Source organism: Vicia villosa, linkage group LG4 (assembly GCF_029867415.1).
Source record: "Vicia villosa cultivar HV-30 ecotype Madison, WI linkage group LG4, Vvil1.0, whole genome shotgun sequence".
Classification (NCBI taxonomy): domain Eukaryota; kingdom Viridiplantae; phylum Streptophyta; class Magnoliopsida; order Fabales; family Fabaceae; genus Vicia; species Vicia villosa.
Genome location: NC_081183.1, coordinates 144,270,685 through 144,295,755, shown reverse-complemented (window position 1 = coordinate 144,295,755; position 25,071 = coordinate 144,270,685). Strand labels below are relative to the sequence as shown.

Sequence of the window (25,071 nt, the reverse complement as noted above, 5' to 3'; positions counted from 1 at the left end):
TTACGCTCAGTGTGTGTTTGGGAAGAAGAGAAGAAGATGGTGGAATGGAAGATTGAAGGGTCAAAGTTCATTTTAGTTTGAGTCTTACAGATGTCAAATTTGGATAACATTTTTGGACTTTGCGTAAACTTGTTTCAGAGACAAATGTAGGGATGGCAACAAAGCCCATATCAGCGGGTACCCACCCGAACCCGCCCCGAAGTTGACGGAAAACCCGCTTTGACTGAATTTGAGTTCGGGTTTGGGTTTTCCCCGATTACAAAATATGGGGTCGGGTAATTGAGACACTAGTACCCATCCCGAACCCGTCCCCGAACCCGCCCCATTTATTTCATTCTATATATTATTATATATTTTTGATAATTTAGAATAAATAAATTAGTTTGGATCCTCTCCTTCTCTCCTTCAACCTCCATCACTCAAGCAAGTGTAAAATAAAAGAGAAGATTAATGAAAAATTGTAAATTAAAGAGGAGAGATGAAATATAAGAGAGAGAGATAGAGACAAATTAGTGAAGGAGAGAAGTGGAGAGAAAAGATAGAAGGAGAGGATCCAAGCCCATAATAAATACATAGCTAAAGTTTTGATATTTTGATTTAAATTTATTATTTAAAACATTTGAAATGTATATATGATTTTTTTTAAATTGTTTCATTTTATTATTTATAAAGTAATTTAATTTTAGAAAAAAAATATTTTTATTAAAAAAATTGATTTTACTATATGGATGATGGCGGGGGCGGGGATACCCGAACCCGTTTGGGTCGGGTTTGGATTTTGATTCTCCATTCCCGTTTGAGTTTGGGGCGGGGAATGGGGATTGTTTTGGGATTCGAATTTGGGTTTGGAAGAGGTAATAACCGTCCCCGACCCGCCCCGTTGCCATTCCTAGACAAATGTAGTTAGTGGTAAAACTTGTTTGAGTAAACCATGAAATGATTCCTTGTTTAGAAAAATAAAGAATTGGGTGTTTATTTCAAGGATTCATAAACGGTTCTTAGGCTATCTTTGGAATTAAAAATATGAAGATTTAATTTTTTAATATTTTTTTCGTCTTCTGCTACAATCTGGTCGTGTTTCTCTAATGGAGAGTTTGTCAACATAGATACTCTCATCTACAACCTCGAGTATTCCTTTCGCTACTTTCAACTACAAATTTATAGAAAAACTAAATGATAAGAACTATCTAGTGTGGATGCAGTAGGTTAAACCGGTGCTTTGAGCACACTGTTTTCATAATTATTGTGTTGCTCCGTTAATTCCTGATCAATACTTATCTGAAGCAAATCGTCTTGCTTGTAGCATGAGTCTTGTTGTTGTCATACCCCAATTTTTGACCCTAAGATCTCACTTCATTTACATTGAATCTAAAAGAGATTTAATCATCATCATCATTCATTTCATATAAAGATCATTTATACATCATCACAAACCTCAAGATATAAGAGATATGTGTTTGTTTGTTTGCCTCTTTCATAAGGTAGGTGTGTTGGAACAAGGAGTTCAAGCAACCAGGGTTTTTGTGACTCTCAAAATGACTCAAGATTCTCATATGATCAAGTGATTTCCCTCCTCAATACTCAAGTTCAAGTGTGCCTCAATTCAAGACCATCAACTTTCAAATTCATTTGGTGCACAAATTAGGGTTTTTACCTAATTCATTGAAAGTTTGACTTTTTGGTCAAGGCATGATCTTTTGACTTAAAACATGATTCGAGGCCCTCAAGTACTTCATCATAGCCTACTCATATGATTTGATTGGCTAGAACATCTTGATTTATTAATATTGAAAAGATTGCAATTCATCAGGTAAAAAGTCAATTGTTAAAAATTAACTTTGAATTTTGGGAATTTTGGTCAACCATGAACTGTTAAGGTCAAAGATCATGAAAATATGGTTAATGAAACCATTTGATCAAGTTTAATCAAGAAAATCAACAAAAAATTTCAAAAGATGAAATTAGGATTTTAGAGAAAAATTTTAAGTACCAAAATCTCATGTTCAAGTGACCTACTTTGCAAGCTCATAACTTTTTCCTCAACTCACTATTTTTCATGCCCGAGGTCTCTACTCAAATATGATGCTTCATACTTCAATATTATCAAAAGTTTTGGTAAAAAATATCATAAAGATTGGAAGATATGAATTGATCAAAATGGAGTTTCAAAGTTGTCAAAATCTTCCAACACTTTGAAATTTTTCTAAGTGTTAAAACATTTTTTTCCATTTTTTGACCAATTTTCATGAGGATCCAAGTTGAATTTCTTCAAGCAACCAACATGAAAGTTGAAGTATATGATCTCGTCTTTACAAAAAGTCTAAGAGCATGAATTGATCATACTTAAGCTAAGAGAATCGAATTTAGGAAGATGGAACCATGAAGTTGTTCTTGAGGTTCATTGTCATGCCCAACCAAGTAGCAAACCATTACAAATCTGCAAGATCCCTTGATTACAGGTCTTATTGCTTCTAAATCTTGCCTTAATCAGTGATTTACACAAATCCAAAAAGCATTATCCAATTGGTTTACCTGTGAATAACATGCAAAAATTTCTAAAAGAATGTATACTTCTTAGCACTTGTCCCACCAGGTGTGCCAATTTGCTTACTGTGAAATTTGGTAAACAAGCGCAAGTATTCCAAATATGTTACTTGCGGGATCGACTATATTGATTCTAGGACACATGTGATAGAAGTTTGTTTGATTGTTGTGTTATTTTCTGTGTAAACAATAATAATTTCAACGTGGTCGAAATTCCTATGATAACTATGGGCTTGAATGTAAATTCTAGGAAAATTAAAGTTTCTAATAGAAAATAAAGGCTACAGATAAAACTAATGGAAAAATACATTGCATAAATGAAAACTGGTGTTTGAATACATACATAGCACTCTGTTACTCGTTTCTCACTTTGCTCAGATACTTTGAGTGTTTTGAGTATTGTTATTGTAATTTCAACACACACCAAATCCTAATCTAAAAACTCCTATTTATACTAGTATAAAAAGAACTGTAACTAACGGTCTTTCTTCCAGGGAGTGACACGTTCTTGCTTGCATGTGTTTCGCCCAACATCTGGCTTCCATGCGTCTTCTAAGAATGGATAAGGCTGAAAAATAGTTACTCAGCCTTGTTTCAAAACTTCTCTGTCGAAATAGCATAATTCTTTCAAAATATATTAAGTCCCGACATCGTCTTAATGAAATAAACACCTTTATATCTAACTTTATGTCGAAGTCCTCTTCACCACTTTTCCAGTCAAAAACTTTGCCAATTCCACTTGATTCTTCTAAACATCTTTTCAACCCTTCTCGCTCTATCGAATTTATATTAGCATGGATTTTTTAGCTAACACCTTGGAGATCCCAAGTCGGGTTGAGAGCAGCTTTGGAACAAGAAAGGCTTCCCGTTTCGCAAGGGATTCATCCTCTTGGTCGATTTCAGAAGGAGGAAATTCTTTGGTAAACCATTTAGGACCATGATTTCGATTTGCAAAAAGGTCCATAAATGAAGAGAAATTATGGCGTTTGGCGAACATCATAATGTATCCAGTAAAGGAGTCTTGCAGAGTGCGTTCGGTGTCAGTTGAGATCATCAAAGCGTCCGGTGTTCGATGTCGTTTTCGACAATAGAGTTGTCTTTAGACCATTTAGTTTCTTTTGTCTCATCGACAGGTTTAGCTATAGACGCTTTGGTTTGATTCATTAATTTGGCGCTAGGTTCATCAACAGTAGTCGTTGACTTTATTAAGCAAACTAACGGTTTAATTCGATGATAAGCAGGAAAAAACTCTTTGGGTTTTTTAGCATTTTCCTTAGGGTCAGGCAAAGGACCCGTCAACGCGTGATTTTCTCCATAAATGAGGAAATGGATAGTTACCTGTGAATGGTAAATACAAGCTTTTTCTTCTAGAAACGAAGGTTCAAATACATACTCTTGATTCCTATTAAGAAGAGGGCCAATAATCTTGTTAGTAAGAGGTAACATGGCCTTTGAACTCTTAGCATGCTTGGTATTCTTGGATTTGGAGGCCACCATTGTTGAAAAAGCAAAGAGTTGTTGAAGAAGATAATTGGTTTTTGGGGAGAAATTGCAGAACAATATGAAATGTAATAGAGAGTTGGAAGAGGAAAAAAGAAGAAGTGAAAGGAAACGGGTTTTTATAGTGAAATAAAAAAAACCGTTCGGTGTTAAAAAATTGACATTTGGGATAAAAGTGTGGGACACGTGTAAAGCGTTTAGAGGGTGATCGAACGGTTGTTGTTTGAGTGACCAACGTTTTTCCTTGGAAATAGGAGATCATGATTACACTCCTGAACCTCGCACGTCTCGATGTGACGTTTGAAGAAATGTGGCTATAATTACTTGTGACGTCAGTACAATGCCTCTGCGTCGAAAACATTCAAAAAAAATTTATCTTTCTCTAATGGGTCGAAAATGATATTTTTGGGGGACAATCTGTTAGTTGGATTTTTCGACGTGGTTTATGCTGAGCAATAATTAAAGAGATTGGAATAAATTTAGACTGACTTATTTAATCTTTTGATATTTAGTTCAACAAGATATATGTTGGAAATTCATTTTGACATATAGGCCTGCAAAAAACTGATCGAAGTTCATATAGGTACAGTCATGTTGAGGGACTTTGTGAAATATCAAGTGAACTAAGGGAGATTTCGACTAGAAGAAATAGAATTGAAAATCAGGCTAAATAATTATTTTTGGCCTTATCCATTAACGAAAGACACGTGGAAGCAATTTAAAGACAAGGTGTGTGCAGTTGGAAACGTGTCAATTTAGGAAAAAATGACCGTTTGAAACAGTTATTTCGATTTAGTATAAATAGGGGTTCTAACGTTAGAATTTTCTATGTTCAGTTGTGTACAAACTCATATAACTCAAAGTATCTAGCGTGTTAAGAAAAGATTCACTGAGTGAAATGTGCGTATGAAACACCATTTTCTTTTATTCAATGTAAAGTTATTTAAATTAAGTTACTTTCCAGCATTTTATCATTTTTGTCGAACTCCTTTTACATTCCTTTTTTACTTTACAAACCATTTCTTTACATGTCGAAATCTTCATCTTTTTGAACATAGACTACACCAAATTCCATAAACTTAGACACATATGTTCTAGGATCAATCTAGTCGATCCAGCAAGCAACCAAATTATTATTATTTGAAAGATTATCGGTTGTTTACTAAAATTCAAGGTAAACGTCAATCTATGAGGGAGACTCAAAAAAGATAAAATACGAAAGTGATATAACAATCAATCAAAATGTAATGTATTGGGATTTCTCCCCTACATAATATGAGGATGTGCAACAACAACTCCCCCTAAGGATATGCAGCTACAATGAGTTGGATGGGGCAAGGAATAAGACAAATGCCTTGAGGAAGATGGTCATTGTTGATATTATCACCAAGGGCATGCTACAAGCCGACTTTGATGAGTCTCGTATAAAGTTTCTCTACTCTTTTGATAAGGTCTTTCAAAAGGCGAAGGCTTAGGTTCTTTTCCTGCATCTCGATCACGATCTGAGCGAGCTCGGGCTGTTCAAGGTTGTACAAGATGGAAAACTTGTATAAGAAGCCGAAGAAGATTATGTCGTTGTGGAGGAGGTTCCCCCATTTTCAAGGTAGGAAATCACGCCTACTTCGGATTAGCCCCTCTAAAAAAGAGGTGATGTCTTTTTTAGGTGAGACCAAACCCACTATGGGAGAGGATAATGTCTCCCTTGTGCCTGAGAATCGATCGTTGTTGGTATATGTTGTGATAATGTAAGATTTAACTTTAACGAGCTTTTGGGCCAATGACTTCTAGTAAGAAGTTAAGGTGCCACTAAAGGCGTTATCCTAAACGGTGCAATGATACCTTAGAGACGCGATGATATCTTAGAGGACGCAATAATATCCTAGATGATATCCCACAGGGCAGAACGATACTCAAGAGGCGCGGTGGTATTGCGGTAGTATTCATATGTAGCCATCACTCGAATTGTAAAAGAGGACATGCTTAGCAAATAAGGGTCTTGTTTAGAGGTGGCAAAAAAATCTGTATATGTGAGTATCTGCAGGTAAAACCCGTAACGGACACAAATTTGATGGCTTATTAGATATCCACGAATTAATAGATATTTAATTACCTATTACTTCATGGGTATCTATACGAATTTGATGGTATTTGTACACGTGGGTATTCGTTTTTCTTAATAATTGTCAAAATTATTTAAATATTTTTGAATGTAAAACTATTATTATTATTATTAATATTATTATTATTATTATTATTATTATTATCATTATTATTATTTTAAATATGAAACTATTATTATTATTATTATTATTATTGTTATTTTGTTGAGTCTAATATAATTATGTGGTAAAAGAAAAAACAAAATAAATGTGATTTATTTTATTATTATTATTTTATGTAAATTGAAACTATTTTTATATAGTTTTAAGAAGAGAATAAAGAAATTTTAGTTAAGAGTTTAATTGCTATGCATTTTCGGTGTATAAGATTTTACACCATCCCTACATCATGATTATTCGATTGTATTATTTTTAAAACATTAAAATAAAAATCAAACATTTCTAACTTATCAACAGTTCTGATTAACTATTGTAAGTGTAATTCAATTAAATTCTTAATTATATTTTTTTTCAAAAAAAAAAGTTTATTTAAATAATAGTACTAATGAATATCTCAAAATATCCACAGGCATCTCAAAATCCACGAATTATGTTGGATACTTTCACAGGTATGAAACAGACACAAGTATCATATTTATCCAACAGAGAGGATAGTGAAAGACTAATTCTCGTGTCCATGTGTATCCATTGCCATCTCTAATCTCATTAAGAACCTCTGTAAAAGAGTGACACCCTACTAATTTATTGAGGTTACAAACATAAGTACAAGAAATGAAGTCATGGCGATTTTACATATCACCTTATTATCTTAAAAAGTAAATGTTATCTACAATCGTGCCTCAGACTCAATGAATTCCAAAACCTATGGACGGTCTTACAAATGAGTTCAATGCCACATGACATCTTCCCAAGCATCTTGTAGGATCATTCCTAGTTGAGAAATAGTTTGGTGCCTAAATGTTGGTGCCTAAATTCCAGGCTGCCTTGTTCCATTTCTCTTGAAACCACACCTAACAAAAAGGTCTTTAGTAGAGACCAACCTAACTTGTAAATAGTGTCAGTCCTAACTTTTTAAAGGTTCGAGACAAATAATAAAAATGGACCCTAACAAAAATCTAAACAATTAGTTAAAATCAGAGTCGTTTTATACCATTATTTTTCATAATTTTTTCGTGTAGAATTCATGTATTTATCGAGTTTTTGTCATGTCTGAGAGCTATTAGATCAATCATATGTGTTTGTTCACACGGATAGAAAAATATAAACGTTTTTAAATTTTTATTTTAAGAGATTCTTGAAATTTTAATATATTAAACTAAAGTTTGGATTGCACTTATACAAAATAGACCATAATACTCACTTACATTTACAAATATATTTAATACAAAACATATATTAATATATGTTTTTTTTAGTATATCTTTAAAAAGAATACTTAAAATTTTACTATATATTATATAATAGCATAAATAAATTTGAAATAGTAATAAAAATATAAAATATTATAAATACTATGTTAAGAGGTGTGGAATTATGGATAAGATAGAACACATTTATTTCAATAATTTTTTGAATGAAATGATAATTTGATGTGGCTGCTTTTTTCAAAAAAAGCGACAATTAATTGGATAAAGGTGGTAGCAGGATCTGAACTCCCCGCTTCCAGGTACATCAGCAGTTTCCTTTCCACACGGCCACATTAAACAAACGGTCAATACTCTGAACAACAAATATATCACCTTAACATGTTTTATATTTTTAAAACAGCCCATCAATAATTTGAGGCCCCAAAGTTTTTGAGACCCTGGGCTGTGGGCCTGCTTGCTCTGGCTCAGAGCCGGCCCTGCTTCTAAATACTCCGCTATCAGGTTCAAATCCACAAAATTCACGTCGTGAGGATTAGACTTCAGTGTTGGGCAAGTGATCATCGCCACCTTTTTTATTCAAGATTGTCTTGGTAGCACCTTCTGGCCACTTCCTGATCTCCCTTTACAACACTTATTTGCCTATCACAATAGAGGATGTCACAATAGTATCATTCACGATTCCAGAAATCCAAAATAAAACAAATATTATCTATTGAATCTATTGCCAAAATCCAGAGGTAAAGAAATAGATTAAAACTTTGTGGAAAATGGCAAACCTATAACAACTCTGTCAACCGGAAAGATCCTCTGTTGGAATAACTAAAACAGTGTTGTTCAAATCAGCAACGGTTTAAGTTGAACCTCCCTCTAGACTGCAGCCATGACTTGGCATCTTGGCTTGTAGTAAAAAACCAGCCATCCATTTTAGTATCCTTGTGGAAAGGGGCACTAAGTTCCTTCAGATATGATTCAAATATAATAGCCATGTCTTTCTCCCATTGCCTATGTCTCCGAGGGACAGTACAAATTCCAAGTATTTGTGGAAGCTCCTCGCCCGATTCAAAAGCCTTAGACAAGTCGTCTATCCAAACATGAAATGCTGTCATAGCAGCTCCAACTGAGAATTTTTTTAGGTTCAAATACCACAGAGTTTCAGATCTCGATTGTATATCGCTATATATCTTAAGCGTCAATCCCAAGTCAAGAAGGTCGCGAGCTCTGTCTTGCACACCAAGGTTTACACAAAGATCAAGTAGACTGTTGCACATAGACTTCTGTACATCATCATCATCATCAGCTGAAACTAAAAGTTCTGATGTTTCCCTTATAAAATATCTATCATCCTCGCCCTCTTCTGTCAAATATGTCACAATATAACCAAGCTTTGGGTTAGCTTTCTGAATGCAATTTGTTATCTTACCGAGGTCTTCTTTTGGTAGTTCAGTCATCGCATTCAAAAGACAACCCCACAAACGGTCGTCAGGAGTGATGCCAGTTTCCCAGATTTGATTAAATATATTCACAATATCATTGGTTCGTTTGGCCTTTCCGTAGCATTGAACAAAACTTGTGACAATCAAAATATTAGGCTCCAATCCATGGATCATCATTTCATTCAACATGGCTTCCGCCTCCAAAACTTTCCCAATGCGTGAATACATCCTAATCAAGGATGAGTATTCAACAAGGTCTGGCTCACAAGTCTCGGAACGCTTCATATCTTCAAATATTCCTACGGCTTCATCTACACAGCCAAGTGTAGCACACATGTCAAGAAGCATGCTGTAAAGAGATTTTTTCATATTCATCCCCTTTTCCTTCATTTCCTTATACACACTCAACGCATCTTTACTATACCGTCCTCGAGAATAAGCTTCCAAGAGAGCAGCATAGGTAAACCAATTTGGCAAAAATCCATTCTCTTTCATCTGTTGGTATACACCCTTGGCTTCCCTTGCCCTCTTAGCTCTCCCCATTGCAAACAACAAATTATTATACACTTTCATGTTCGGCCTAACACCAAGAGCCGTCATATCATTATAAACATTCAAACACTCATCATAGTTTCCCAACACACCATACATCTTAATCAAAGCAGAGAAAGCCACTGCCCTAACAGGCCATTTCTTATTTTTCGCATCATCATATAATTTCAAAGCCATATCAACATTACCTATATGAGCATAAGCATAAATCATAGACGACGACACATTGTCATCTGGTTCACACCCGAAAGAAGGCATCTGCTCAAACAACTCCACAGAATTATGCGGCAAAGAACAAACAGAAGCACATATAATCAAAGTCGAAAACGTAACAACATTAGGCGTGACTCCTCTCTGGAGCATTTCCTCAAACACCTTCTCTGCTTTCTTAAAATCCTTAATTTCCCTAAAAAGCTTAAGCAACACATTGTAAAGAACAACATGTCTCTCCGGTTCAATCTTCTTCTTGAAGTATTCAAGAGCAAGAATCGCAATTTCAGGGTTTGCTATGTTATGGAGAACATGCTCTGCATCATGTTCTGCAACATTGTTTCCCAAACCCTTGAGAATTTCAGAAACTTGCTGCTCAATAGGATCAGATGGGTCAAAAGATTTGTCCAATTTGGCGAGAGATGAGATGGCGTGTTGGGTTTTCCTCCAAACTCGTCTGGAACTGAGGATTTTGGGATTGACCCAGATTTTAGATTTGGATAAAGTTGAGGAATTTGCATCTTCAATAGAATTGGGTGGTTGGAAAGAGAAAAAGATTTTGAATTTGCGGGATTTGTGATTGACGTTGGGGAATTTAGGGTTGGCGAAAGAATTAGGGGATGAAATGCAAGTTGTGAAATGAGAGAAGGTGGAAGAAGGGGAAGAACAGAGAGTGTAAGCATGAACCATTTACGCTCTGTGTGTGTTTGGGAAGAAGATGGGGGAATGGAAGATTGAAGGGTCAAAGTTCATTTTTGGTTGTCTTTGATGTGTCGTATTTGGAATTTGTAAGTACAACTTCCCCTCTAATGATTCAAGGGTCAAAGTTCATTTTTGGTTGAGTCTTTTTTTTTCTTCTTTTTCACAAGGAGTAATGATATGATTCAGGAACTCCTTTCAATTATCGGATATAATTCTTTTAATATTTGCACCAAATTGATTGAAAAAAATTGTTACACACTTGGAATAGTGGACGGACATCAAATATCAGTATGGATTAAATGAAACCGAATTATGCATCTTTTATAATTCAAAGGAAAAGGCACTCCTTTATGTTTTGCAATTCACATACTTCACAATGAAGAATCTCATATGTAAAAAACACAAAGAATACGTTGTTGAATTGCTTAGAATTAGCATTAAACATTAGATTTAATTTATTTTATAAAAATGGTAGTTAATGGTAATAAATATCACGTGCAATTTAAAAATAGAATTAAAAAAAAGTTAAGCTAACACATTTTCCTAAGATACACAGGACAATAAATCTTAGCTACTTGTAAAAAGAAAATTAATATATTTTAATTTCCAACAACAATTCATATGAGTTTTTCAACCCCACATTTCTAACAAGCTTGCTGTTATTTATGTCTGTCATTTCTTTTGATCAGTAGTAACAGTGAAAAAAATGCTATCACCTAAGAAACACGTACACCCTAAATACGACCCCGACACTAACACGGCGACACATGTAATAATTTGAAAAAAATGAATAAATTAAATGTTATCACAAGTGTTGGTACAAATGTCCGACACGGAAACGGACACGGACATGCTTTTTTCAGAGGTGTCGGGACTACATAGTCTATCACCCAAGCTTTAACATTTGTTCTAGATACAACAAGAAGTTAGGCAATTTGGTTTTAGTGAACTTTTGGGATGAAAAGAAGTTTAGATACAAAGAAGGAAAAGGAAAGAATATGACAAAAGTTCAGTATTTATCTTTCACCGTGAACTCTTCTTAATTGCATTCTTCCAATTAATATTGCCTCACAAAAAAAAAACTCATATTGGATCCATAACTTTGGAAAACATTTTGATACAACACCTGTTGCTCCTTCAACCATGAAAACTTACAATTACTACCAAATGCATTCAATTCTGTTGCAAGAAACTATAACTATCAAAGACTTAAGTATTTGTAAGACAAGGCAGAAAAATAAATGAATAAAAAATTACATAAATATATGCTCCATCAGAGGAAGGAAGAGGACTTTTCAAAGATTCAGAATCGGTGAGATATCTACATATGGGCTGCTTTTCAAATTTCAGAAAATTGAAACTTCCTCAGATTTTGAATATGCATCAGAAAATTGCAACTTCCTCTGTCTTTCCCATCCTATTATCCTTATTCTTTTTCCTACCAAAATGCCAAGATAACTTATGACCTTCAGGAGCTGGAGTAGAATTGGAGTCAGAACCCGACATTAAAATTTGGAGTATGAAAATGAATGAAAGTAACACAGCACATCATTCCTTAAAATATTTTCAATGTGGAAGAGCCATTGATGGAGCATTTAAAACCATAGAATCCAAAGCAGCGATGGATTGGGTTGATCCCCTGGACTCCAGCCATGATTTGGCTGCTTCCTCTGTAACCAAAAACCAGCCAGCTTCATTTGGATCTTCACAGAACGGAGCATTGAGTTCCTTCAAATGCGATTCAAGTATGCTAGCTATACCCTTGCTTGAATTCTTGAGTTTTCCTCGCCCTGTATTAATTCCAAGTAGTGGTGGAAACTTCTCACCCGATTCCAACGCCTTAGATAAGTCATTTATCCAAGCATGAAATGCAGTCATAGCAGCTCCAATCGAGAGGTTCTTCAGGTGCAAAGACCACTTTGTTTGAGATCTTGATTGCATACTCCTATATATTCCATGTATCAACCCTATGCTAAGAAGGATGTGCGCTCTGTCGGGCAGATTCAGATGGACACAAAGATCAATCAGACAATTACATATAGGCTTCTTTGCTTCAGCGTCAATTGAATTTAAAAGTTCTGATGCATCCTTGCTGAAATTCTCATCACTATCTTGCCCTTCCACCAAGTATCTTACCACATACCCAAGTTTTGTGTTAACCTTCTCAACACAATTTATTAGTTTACCAAACTCTTCCTTCGGTGTTTGTGTCATAACATTCAGCAGACAACCGCAGAAGCGATCATCTGGAATGATTCCCAGATTCAAGAATCGATCAAATACATTCACAATATTGTCAATTTGCTTAGCTTTTCCATAGCACTTGGCAAGTGATACCATAACAAAAATATTAGGTTCAAAGCCAGATTTGATCATTTCATCCAACACCCCTTCCACCTCGGAAACTTTCCCACTGTTGGAATATACATTACTCAAGGCTGAAAAAGTCCAAACGTCGGGATGGCAAGTCCCAGAACTTTTCATGTCTTTAAAAACCTCTAGAGCTTCATCATTAGCGCCAACTTTAGCACACATAGCTAAAAGCACATTATAGAGATCTATAGTCAAATTCATTCCTTTCCCTTTCATCTCTTTATAAACACGAAGAGCGTCTTGACCATATTGTGCAATAGTATAGACTCGCAAAAGAGTTGAATAAGTCGTATAATCCGGCAAAACTCCATTACTTATCATCTCTTGATATATAATCTTGGCTTGCCAATGCCTCTTACCTCTCAACATGGCAACCAACAAACTGTTATACGTTTTCACATTAGGCTTCACACCGAGACTCTTCATTTCTAAGTGTACATTCAAGCATCCATCATAGTTTCCAGACAAGTCAAACATTCTAATCAAGGCCGAGAACGTCACCACATCAATAGGCCATTTCTCTATCTTTGCTAAATCATATAGTCGTAGAGCGAAATCAACATGATTAGTTTGCGCATACGCATACACCATAGCCGAGCATGTGACAGCATCAGGCTCACACCCAAAACCCGGCATCTTCTCAAACAACTCCACAGCCTTATCCGGAATAGCAGACATCCTAGCACAGTTAATCATAGTAGTAAAAGTAATATTATCAGGCTTAACCCCTCTTTGAAGCATTTCATCAAACACCTTCAGTGCTCCTTCAAAATCGTTACATTTCCTAAACACCTTGAGAGTCACATTGTAAAGAACCACCCCATTATATCTAACATGTTGAACTTTGTCCCTAAGGTATCTAAGAACAACGAATGCAGCTTTGGGGTTCACCATCTTATCAAGAATGAACACGGCATCTTTTTCCGCAATGTCTTTGTCTCCTAAACGGTTCAGAATTGCAGAGACTTGTTCCTGAGTGGGATCACACGAGTCCAAAGACGCGGCGAGTTGAAGGAGAAAACGGGACCTAGAGGTAAAGGGTTTGGTTCGGAAAGGTTTAGATTTGGCTCTATTGGGATTGACCCAAATTTTGGTTTTGGATGAAGATGAAGAATTTGTAACTGGGTGGTGTAAAGAAGATTGGTTGAGGTGGGAAAGAGGTTTGAATTTGAAATTGCGATTGCAAGAAGAAGAAGAAGAAGAAGAAGAAGAATGTGAAGGGGTTGAAATTGAAAGAAAAAGAGGGATATTGGAGAGTGAAGAAGAGTAAAGACGAGAAGCCATGAGAACAAAGACGTTCGAGAAACCTGCTTGAGTGCAAAACGAGTCCGAGAAAACACAAACCGTGAACGTGTCAGGTTGCACGGGCTTTATTAATATTTTGTCAGCCGTTAGATTATTTAAAGGGCTGATATGATCCGAATATACATTCATATAAAAATTCAATAAAAGAAGAAGCTATAACTTCTCTCCAACTTTCTTCAAATCAATTGTCTTTAACTTTTTAAAACTTTTTATTAGGTATCACAATAAAATCCATATTCAAGGATATATGTCCAAACTCATTCTGAAGTTGACGGAGAAAATCTATTTTAATTGGGTTTGAGTTTTCTTTGATTATAAAATATGGGGACGGGTTAGATGATAAGACACTAGTACCCACCTCAAACCTGTCCCGTTTATTTCATTATTTACATTATTATTTATTTTTGATAAATTAAAATATTAAATATGTGGCCAATGTTTGATAATTTGATTTGTATTTATTATTTAAAATATTTGAAATGAACCTACATAATTTAATGTAATTTGATTTTCGAAAAAACGAACACTTCTATTAAAAAATTGATTTTGCTAAATGGATGGTGGTTGGGCGAGGATACCCGAACCCGTTGGGGACGGGTTTGAGTTTTAATTTTTCATCCTCGTTTGGGTTTGGGGCAGAGAATGGGGATTGTTTGGGGATTCAGGTTTAGGTTTGGGGGAGGTAAAAACCGTCCCCGACCCGCCCCGTTGCCATGCCTACTTCTTAAAAGTCATTAATTTGCATTCATTAACCACCAAATGACGACCACAGAAGTGAAGGGTAGGAGTACGTTCAGACGCGTAAGAGGAGAAACGTGAGATCTACACAATGGAATAATGTGGAAGATCAAGATGATTTTGGGAGAAGACCAACAACATCTTTCTTTTTCACGACAAAATCAGATGATTATGGAGCGAAGGAAATGAATGAGAATTTTATGAGATACAATGATATTGATAAAATGGTGAGAGACGTTAGGGATGAGAGGTACGAATTTGTAAATTCTTTAACAAAGTATAAGGGAGATACATTGATCTTGAACGAAAAAAAGTTAACTACCAAATTGGATAACATTTTCATTTGATAGAGAATGATATTCGTAAACGTGCCAAGATTTCAAAGAAGGCGTGATAATGGAGTTCATTGGAAGGTAGAGACGAGAATAGTAGACAAAGATGGGTAAGTATAAAGGAAAGTGGGAAGCAGAGCCTCTAGAACAAAGACATGCAAGGTCAAGCAAAGTATAAGGGAGATACATCACACAAAAGGAATAAAGAACCATGATCATATGCAAATGTTCATAAGAACAACAATGATCAATATAGGTTAAATTCAAAACAAAAAAAATCAAAGAGCTAGGGAATATAAATTGGTATTTGCATATTTAGAATATAAGAATTAAGATGTTGAGTTTAGCATATTCAAGAAAGCTTATATTGGGACTGTAGAAAATCCAAGAATGTCATATAACATCCATGATATTTATAACACAAAGGATTATTTCCAATTCAAGTATTTTCTTAAGGCACAAATCTATGCTTGCTTGAGGAAAGTGAGGAAGGAGAAATTAAAGCGTTCGTGGAGAAGGGTAGCGATTGACTAAAACAATGGTTTAAATAAATTAGGGAATGAAGAGCTTCAAATATGAACAGGGAAAGAGTAACCTGGGTCCTTGTTAGGGAATACCATGTCACGCGTGGAATCCATATTTATTTGACTTCATAATGGCTCCTTTGGTTGTACCCATGTGTTCTGACGACAACACTAGAATCCAAACTAATATGGATGTGGCACACATTATGGTTCGAACAAGTAATGTCATGGTATTTAATGAGGCTTTTAATGTTAAGATCAATGAATAAGTGTTTATGATTAAAGTGGTGGAGGATTCTCAAGTAGGGATAGCAGACAGACCCAAACTCGCAGGGCCCACCCGCACCCGAATCCGAGTCAACGGGTGAAAGCCCGAGTTGACTGGGTTTGGGTGCCACCCCATATTTCGGGTGCGGGTTTGGGTAGTGTGAAACCCGCACCTGAAACCCGAAATCACACACACACGCACACACACACACACACACACACACACACACACACACACATATATATATATATATATATATATATATATATATATATATATATATGTCGTGGAAAGTTGTATGAAAAATGTATTTTATGTATTTTGCAGCGGGTTCGGGTTTGGGTGAAAAAATACGAACCCAACGGATGTGGGAGTGGGTAATATTTTGCCACCAGAATAGCCTTTGAGTTCGGGTCCGGGTTCAGATGGTTATTTCGGGTGCGGGTTTGGGTAGTGTGAAACCCGCACCCAAAACCCGAAATCACACCCGCATATATATATATATATATATATATATATATATATATATACACATATATACACACACACACACATACATACATACATACATATATTGTGGAAAGTTGTAGGAAAAATGTATTTTGCAGCGAGTTCGGGTTTGGGTGAAAAAACCCAAACCCAACGGGTGTGGGCGTGGGTAATAATTTGCCACCAGAATAGCCTTTGGATTCAGATTCAGATGGTGATTTCGAGTGCGGGTTTGGGTAGTGTAAAACTCGCACCCGACCCTACCCATTTCCATCCCTATTCTCAAGGTCCTTTAAAGATCAACATCGCCTTGAATCAAGAGTTCGCAACAACTTAATCAAATATAGAGTCTGATGAGTTTTCCAACAAATGGTAGGGAGAAGAAATGAGAAATGAAAGTGAAAAGCGAGGCATCAACAGTTTCCTCAATCAACCGTCAAAATCAAGCACTAAGGAACAAAATCCAGACAATGGTCTATGAAAAGGTGACTTTAGAAAAGTACAATGGCAATTGTCAGACAGAGAAGGAAAAAGTGGTGGTAAAAGTTATAAATGACTTGTCAAATCATAAGGGGACGTGTGCAAAAAATTATTTGCTGGTTGAAGAGGAACCTCAAAAAGGTGTGTAAAAAAAAGTGATGATCGGAAATCAAAGTGGGGTGGAGAGAGAAAAGTAGTGACCAATGGACACCAGCCTAGAAATGGGAACTACATCGAGTCTCCCATTAGGGAACTAACTAGAAATGTTGAGACAGGCCATCTAAGAGATGTGAGGCTTCAAGATATAATTAGCTGGTCTGATAAATCCCCTAATATTTTTGGCCTAATTCATTCAGAAAATTCAATTTCCAAATGAAGAGAGGGGTCATTCAAAGGGGCTTGCTGAGTCACTAAAGAAATGTTTGTCTCACCCTGCCCCTCTTCCTTCCAAACATATCAAGAAGAGAAACCTAAATTTTTCTAGGAAAGAAAATTATTTAGAATCAACAACAAACAGATTTTTAGGGGGGCCAACTTTGTATTGCAAATCCACTTCAGACTCATATGTGACCCAAGGAAATTGAAGAATATGGGTGAAAATGGAGAAGATGTAACAATCAAACCAGACCGGTGGCCTCTCTAGTTCGCGGTTGAACCTGTCCGACCAACCGATCTGGTTTTTAAAACATTATCTTCGACTTTCCCAATGCTTATTAATTCAGATCGCCCATTTATGTTGTCATTGTGATCGACTTCATCAACGATTGTTGTGTCGTATTTAACCCTTCTGAGGCTTGGAACCCTAATTGATATGATTCTTCCACCAATTAAGATAAAACTTCCTAACACTGACTTTCTTGAATCGATACTAAACCTTTATTTTTTGTCTTTCGATAATGGATCAAAATTAGGTCCACTTAGGTATTTTGCATTTTAATATTCTCTTGACCCAATCCATTTTCTCATAATGTGGTATTATGCATTTTCAATAATTACATATTTTTACCTTAATCTAGTTGAGCTAATAGATTTGTGAAAAAACCATTAATACCCATTACACCTTTATCATCGGTGTCCCTATTCTCTCTAGAACACTTTCTCTCATTATTCACATTCAGCCTCACCTCATTAACTTTAGATCAAATCCCAATTAATTTCCAATAGGTTTTCTTTTCAATTTCTTTCAATTTACCTTTATTTTTAAGGTTTATTGATTGTAGTTCAATCACGACCATAGACTCGTAATAATGAGTCATTATTTCTTCAAAATTATTTTTCAGTTATTGTATTTTCAATGCATCCTCTTCCTCTGACTCATCAAGTCATGGCAATTCATTTCTCTTTTTAGAAACTGTACCATCTTATTAACAAAGGAAGTGTCGTTTGTGACAGTCTTAAACACTCTAACTAATATAAATTTTGTTAAATACTCTTTTAATTTTACACCTATTTTTCAAAAAACAGATGTATATGAATGATTAAATACTTTGCGTAATATAAATTTTCTATTAAATGTTCTTTTAATTTTACATCTTTTTTCTTTCAAAAAACTAGTGTATATATTTAACACTCTGAGTAATATAAAATTTATGTGAACTACTCTTTCAATTTGACACCCATTTTTTTTAAATGGGTGTCTATTTGTATACTCTAAAACTTAAATTAACATTTTATTTACAACATTGTCACCTTGTGTAAATTTACACTCATTATTTAAAAAAGGGTGTCGACTGTTATGCTCTAAAACTTAAATTAACATTTTATTTACAAAATTGCTACTGCATGTGTGCTTTACACCTATTTTTAATAAAACGTGTGTAATATCTTTAATTATATTTTTTTTGTACTAGTGATCCTCGATTTTTCCTTTTCGGGTTGAATTTTGGTCTTGATTTTGTATTAGATCAATAATTGAAGATGTGAATGTTCCTCAACCATTCTAATCTCAGACACATGGTTATTTATCATCACTTTGTAAATATTATTAGTAGTCTCCAATTACGTGGTTATAATCAAACACCTTGCTACTTCTAACCTTTTCTACTTGGTCAATCCATTTAAATCAGACTCCATGTAAATATACATATCTTTGCAAAAGACTCATGATTTCAAGCATGAACTAGGATACCATATAGGCGTACCCATGTAAACATTTCAATTGACGTTGCTTCCGCCCACCATTCTTCTACATGTAGGAACCAATGTTGGAAGAACTCTTGCATTTTTTGTCAATGAATTAAAATCTTCATCTTTCTGGAATTTTATAAATACCTCCCCATTGGGATTATCCCTAGATTTGTAATCCTCATATTCATAATTTTTTGTTGCAACTATGGAACCTCATCTAGTTTGTGAACTCTTCCCACAAAACTATTTTTTGCCTAAGTCAAATCTTCTCCTTCACCTATGTAACTCTTTCCCCTATATTTTTCTTGTTTTTCTTTTGTGTTAATTATTTAGACTTTCAAATCTTCTTCATTTTAAATTGTCTTTTTTCATTGCTTCTTTTAGTTCTTTCTGTAGTCAATTTCCATTAACCACCTGAGCATAACTAATTTCTCTAGAACCCATTCTTTCATGTGTCATATCTCTCATACATAACTTTCTGATTCCCGACCTTTTTTCCTCCTTCTGATTTCTCTCCATTGTATTTTTGACGTGTACTTTCATCTATCTAATGTCCCCTCAGGGCCTTTAGCTCTTTTCTTCTACTGAATCTTGATATCTTCAACTCTTCTAATCTTCTGTCAAATTTGGATACATTTGTCCATACTTTGAATGATCGGAACCAAATATTATGTAGTTGTTAGTCTAATCGACATGCATCTTCTACCCCATGAGTCTTGCAAAACAAAAAAGAAAATCCTATCTTATTTATCTTTCTTGAAATAAATAGGTCTACAAATTTCCCAATCTGCGAGAATGATTTGTCGATTTCCTCCACATGTATATCTCCAAGAACTTTTATAAAATTTAATCTATAAGTCTTATTGCCTCTTTGTTTATGTCATTTCTTTCTCTTATGACTCATGTAGGTCTATTTCGTTGCTCTCGCTCCCCCCATTGTTTATGTGCTAGTTATTACCCATATAAAGACCATATACCAACATAATTCTACAATCCAAGACAACTCACAACTTCTAAGATTGACCCTAACTTCTATGCAAAACTAATATCTAACCGTGCCATCTAAGTCAATCAAGTTTTTATAAAAAATTAAACAAATTCTTATTTAAATTTTTTAAATAAAAAAAAACTTGTGAATGATTCATTATTTTCCACAGCTTAATTATATGTGATCTTTTAACAAAAGAGACAAAAAAAACATAAAATTCTTACATTTATAAAAATTCTTACATTTTAGAATTCATTTCAAATTGGACATACAACAAATCAATAACCCATTTTTCTTTAGTATATAGCATTTCATTATTTTTAATTAATTATATAGTAGTGCTGATTAACAATCTGTGCATCTAATAGTTCAAATAAAAAACAAGCCAATTGAGATGCTTTACGTTAACAACACCACGGTGTTACCGACACAAAACTCTCACCTCTGTCTTCCTTAGAGTTTGAGATAATTTAGATAATTATCTTCCACTAATGAAGCTTAGCACAAGTAGTTACCTTAAACACCAGCTAGTTAAATTTATTTATTAAACATATATGTCCAAATCATGTGATGTAGGCTAAAGAATGTGGTGTGACAAAATTTTGGTGGGATCGTAAGTTCGAAAGAATCTTGAAAATAATTCTTTATAGATTGAGATAAACTTATTATAGAGTTTTTGTTCCTTATGGTGGATACACTTATTTATTTATTAATTTTGGATGACTATATGACCTCATCATTCATATAATTAATTCAGAGACACATTCATTATTTTTTTTTAATAAAAACAAATTATTGAATAAAAACAAATTTTCATATTTTTACCTTTCTTTACATGTATAAATATTTCACGTTAATTTCATTTACATATCAACTCAATTCCTAAATTTTGCTTTAAAAATATGGTATATTAATTGTTCTGGTCTGGGCCGAGCAGGCCCAACCCTTGATTACCAGCCGAGCAGGCCCACTTCCCTTGGGCCCAATTACTGAACAGATAGGAGCTGCCAGTCGCGAGGACCCTGGCCGAGCAGGCCCAAACTTTTGGGCCCACGTACTAGATAACCGTCAAGGAGTTATCCACGCACGAAGATCACGCGTCACGTCCCAGCGAAGGATTCGGTCAACCATCTCCGAACCCTACGCTATGTGCATCCAGAACGTGAGTCTCCTGCTGACTCAGCCCTAGCATGGGACGTTCTGGCAGTTCCCTAGCACGTGGGCCTCCAGTTGGATTTGGCCCAATTAGGGAACCTTGGCCCAGCGCTGGGGGCTATAAATACCCTCTTTCACTAGAGGGTCAGGTATTCTATTCTCAACTCTAAACCTCATTCTCTGATAGCTACTGACTTAAGCATCGGAGAACCTTGCAGGTACCCCCCCCATCTTGCTCTTCAAGCCAGACATTACGCCTTGACGATTCTTCTGATCAGGTACCTCGACAGGTTCAACAAAGAAGTTGTCCAAGTGCAGACCGCGGACTACATGAAAAGGTACCTACTCGAACGAGGGCTCCTCCCCGGAAGCGACTTCAAAAAGGCCATCAAGATTGAGGAGGTCCACTCCATGAACGCCCTCCTTCGCAAGGCTCAGGCCTTCATCAGATATGAGGAAGCAGAGGCTGCGACCACGAGAGCGTCACGGGACAACGATGCCGCTCGCAGTTCCAACCATGAGCCCTCAACTTCGAGGCGCGGGCACGAGAGGAGGAAAGACGACAGGTCTCTCGACATCAAAGAACGTCGGGACCTTCTGGTCGTTTCAACGAATATACCCCGCTGAACGCCTCACGGGAAAGGATCCTAGCCGAATGCCAAAACACTGACTTCAAAAAGTCGAACATCAGACCCCCGAAGTCAAACCCCGCGAGGCCAGGAACCGACAAGTCCAAGTACTGCAAATACCACAGGAGCCATGGACATATGACCGAGGATTGCATTCACCTCAAGGACGCTATTGAAACACTGATCAAGGAAGGTCGCCTTTCAAAATACACACAGAAAGGGGAACCTTCCCGAAGGGACGACCACAGAAACTCTGACGAAGGGAATTCGCCGGACAACAGGCCCCTACAGGTAGCCCTGTCAGTAACCCGACCTGAAGATTTCATACCATCGGTCGGGGCACCTGCTGCACTCAGCAAATGGGAAGGATTCCCATTCGCCATGGTCGTCTCCAACGGCGGAGATCCGGGCTCTCTCACCATCAGTTCAGTGAAGAGAAAGTTCGATGAGCTGCTCAGTGCCAACGCAGACCTCGGCCCCACACTGAGAAAGTTCCGAGGGAAATCTGAACCAATCACCTTCTACCTGGAAGAACTACCCGGCGGAGCTCCAAACGCCACGATTCCTCTGCTCGTCCGAGCAAGAATGGCGAACTTCGATGTTCGACGGGTCCTAGTCGATGAAGGCAGCTCGGTCGACATCATGTACTCCCATCTCTTCCAGACACTCCAGCTGGACGACTCACACCTCACTCCCTACGTGGGTTCAGACCTTCAAGGCTTCAACGGAGCTACCACTAAACCATGGGGCTACGTCGAGCTGATTGTCACTTTCGGAGAAGGGGAGGCTTCCAGGCAAGTCAAAACTAGGTTCTTGGTGATCGACTGCAAAACCCTGTACAACTGCATCATCGGACGCCCCACTCTGGCCGAACTGACCGCCGTACCCTCCACAGTCCACCTGAAGATGAAGTTCTACACGAGGACCGGACGAGTGGCCACCATCAACGCCGATATTGAAGCAGCCAGAAGAATCTTCGACGCTTCCGTCAAAGGATTAGAACTGATCGCTCCGCCGACCAGCTCCAACAAAAAGCCAAGGGCCGAAGACAAGCATCCTCGAGAAGACCAGCATCAGACAACCAACGTCAGCTCGGTCGACCTGGACGCCCGGTTTGCAGAAGAAGAACAAAAGACTGGGGAAGAGTCGAGATCTAAATCACCTCACCCCTTCCGACCAGTTCCGGACGGAGATTTCGAGCTGGTCCCCTTGGGCGAAGACCCTGACAAAACAGTGAAAATCGGTAAGGGGATCCCAGACCTTCCGAGGAAGCAGCTCATAGCCTGTCTTCGAGCCAATGCTGATCTGTTCGCTTGGAGCGCCGCGGAAATGCCCGGACTCGACCCTGAGGTCGCCTGCCACCACCTCTCCATCAATCCAGCCGCAAAGGCCGTAGTTCAACGTAGGCGTCGGCAGTCTCCCGAGAAAGCGGAGGCTGCCGAGAAAGCTGTAAAAGACCTCTTAGAGGCAAATTTTATTTCCGAGGCCAAGTATTCAACTTGGCTCTCAAACGTTGTACTTGTTAAGAAATCTAATGGAAAATGGAGAATGTGTGTTGATTATACTGATGTTAACCGGGCATGTCCAAAAGACGCCTATCCGTTACCAAACATTGATAGACTGGTCGACAACTCGGCCGGCTATAAATTATTATCTTTTATGGATGCTTATTCAGGTTACAACCAGATCCCGATGGCGAGGAGCGACAAGCAGTACACGGCGTTCATGACCGAGTCGGGCAATTACTACTACAACGTAATGCCCTTCGGTCTCAAAAACGCGGGCTCCACGTATCAACGGATGATGAACAAAGTGTTCCAAGGGGAGATCGGCGACACCCTCGAGGTATACATGGACGATATGATCGTCAAGTCTCGGGGGGACACCGACCACACCTCCCATCTCGAGCGCGTATTCGAGCGGGCCAGATCCTGCAAGATGCGCTTCAACCCGGAGAAATGCACATTCGGCGTCCGAGCAGGAAAATTCCTCGGTTTCTATCTGACCGAACGGGGAATAGAAGCCAACCCGGATAAATGCCGAGCGTTCTCCGAGCTCCCTACTCCCAACAATAAAAAATCCATCCAAGTATTAAACGGGATGCTCACTGCGCTATCACGTTTCGTCGCGAAATCCGCCCAACACGCCCTCCCTTTCTTTAAACTGCTACGCAAAGAAGCAGCCTTTGAGTGGTCCGAGGAGTGCGAGCAAGCACTAGCACACCTCAAACAAGTACTTTCCTCGCCGCCCGTCCTTTCTCGACCCGACGACAACGAGCCTCTGTACCTTTACCTGGCCGTCTCAAACGAGGCAGTCAGCGCGGCTTTGATCCGAGAAACCGTAGACGGGCAAAAACCTGTGTATTTTACCAGCAAGGCCCTACAGGGACCCGAGGTACGATACCAACAGATCGAGAAAGTCGCCATGGCCCTAGTAATAGCGGCCAGGAGGCTACGATACTACTTCCTCGCTCACACAATCTTCGTTCGGACGGATCAACCCATCAAACAACTCCTCAGCCGACCAGACATGGCCGGCAGAATGTTAAGATGGTCCCTCGAGCTTTCGGAATTCGACGTACAGTATGAGAGCAGGAAGGCGTTAAAAGCTCAGGCGCTGGCGGACTTCGTAGCCGAAATGACCTCTATCGCCGACTCACCCTACGCAACTAAAGACAAGTGGACCATCTACGTAGATGGCGCCTCAAGCAGCTCGGGCAGCGGGGCTGGCATTATCTTGGAAAACGGCGAGGGTCTTATCATAGAAGTATCTTTAGTCCTCTCCTTCAACACGTCAAACAACCAGGCCGAGGACATAGGGGCACGAGAGGTCAAGATCTACACTGATTCCCAACTCGTCGCATCTCATATCAGCGGCGAGTACCAAGCCAAAAACGACGTACTCGCCGAATATCTCACGCTCGTCAAAGATAAGATGAAAAAATTCGCCAAAGCGGAAGTTGAGCATATCCCCCGAGAACACAATTCGCGCGCCGACATACTGTCCAAACTTGCGAGCACGAGAAAGAAAGGGGGAAACAAATCGGTTATCCAAGAAATTCTGCCCAGGCCAAGTGTAGGCGAAAACGCGCGAGCTCCACAGATATTCGCCATCGGGGACGACCAATGCTGGATGACCCCAGTGTACAACTTCCTCACAAAAGACGAGCTCCCCGCCGACGCGAAAGAAGCCTCAACAATTAAGAGACGAGCGTGCTCATACACTATCCTCGAAA

The 25,071-nt window shown here is 37.8% G+C and overlaps 2 protein-coding genes across 2 annotated transcripts; both read right to left on the bottom strand.

Moving 5' to 3' along the window:
• Positions 1-7,672: 7,672 nt before the first annotated feature.
• Positions 7,673-10,601, bottom strand: LOC131595382 (pentatricopeptide repeat-containing protein At4g16390, chloroplastic-like). Its single transcript, XM_058867726.1, has 2 exons — positions 8,308-10,601; positions 7,673-8,170 (listed from the first exon to the last, which is right to left on the bottom strand). Exon 1 carries the CDS (start codon positions 10,414-10,416, stop codon positions 8,371-8,373), a length of 2,046 nt encoding a protein of 681 aa, XP_058723709.1. The 5' UTR covers positions 10,417-10,601; the 3' UTR covers positions 7,673-8,170; positions 8,308-8,370.
• Positions 10,602-11,180: 579 nt separating this feature from the next.
• LOC131595381 (pentatricopeptide repeat-containing protein At4g16390, chloroplastic-like) lies at positions 11,181-14,170 on the bottom strand. Its single transcript, XM_058867725.1, has one exon. It carries the CDS (start codon positions 14,083-14,085, stop codon positions 11,995-11,997), a length of 2,091 nt encoding a protein of 696 aa, XP_058723708.1. The 5' UTR covers positions 14,086-14,170; the 3' UTR covers positions 11,181-11,994.
• Between the last annotated feature and the right edge of the window lie 10,901 nt (positions 14,171-25,071).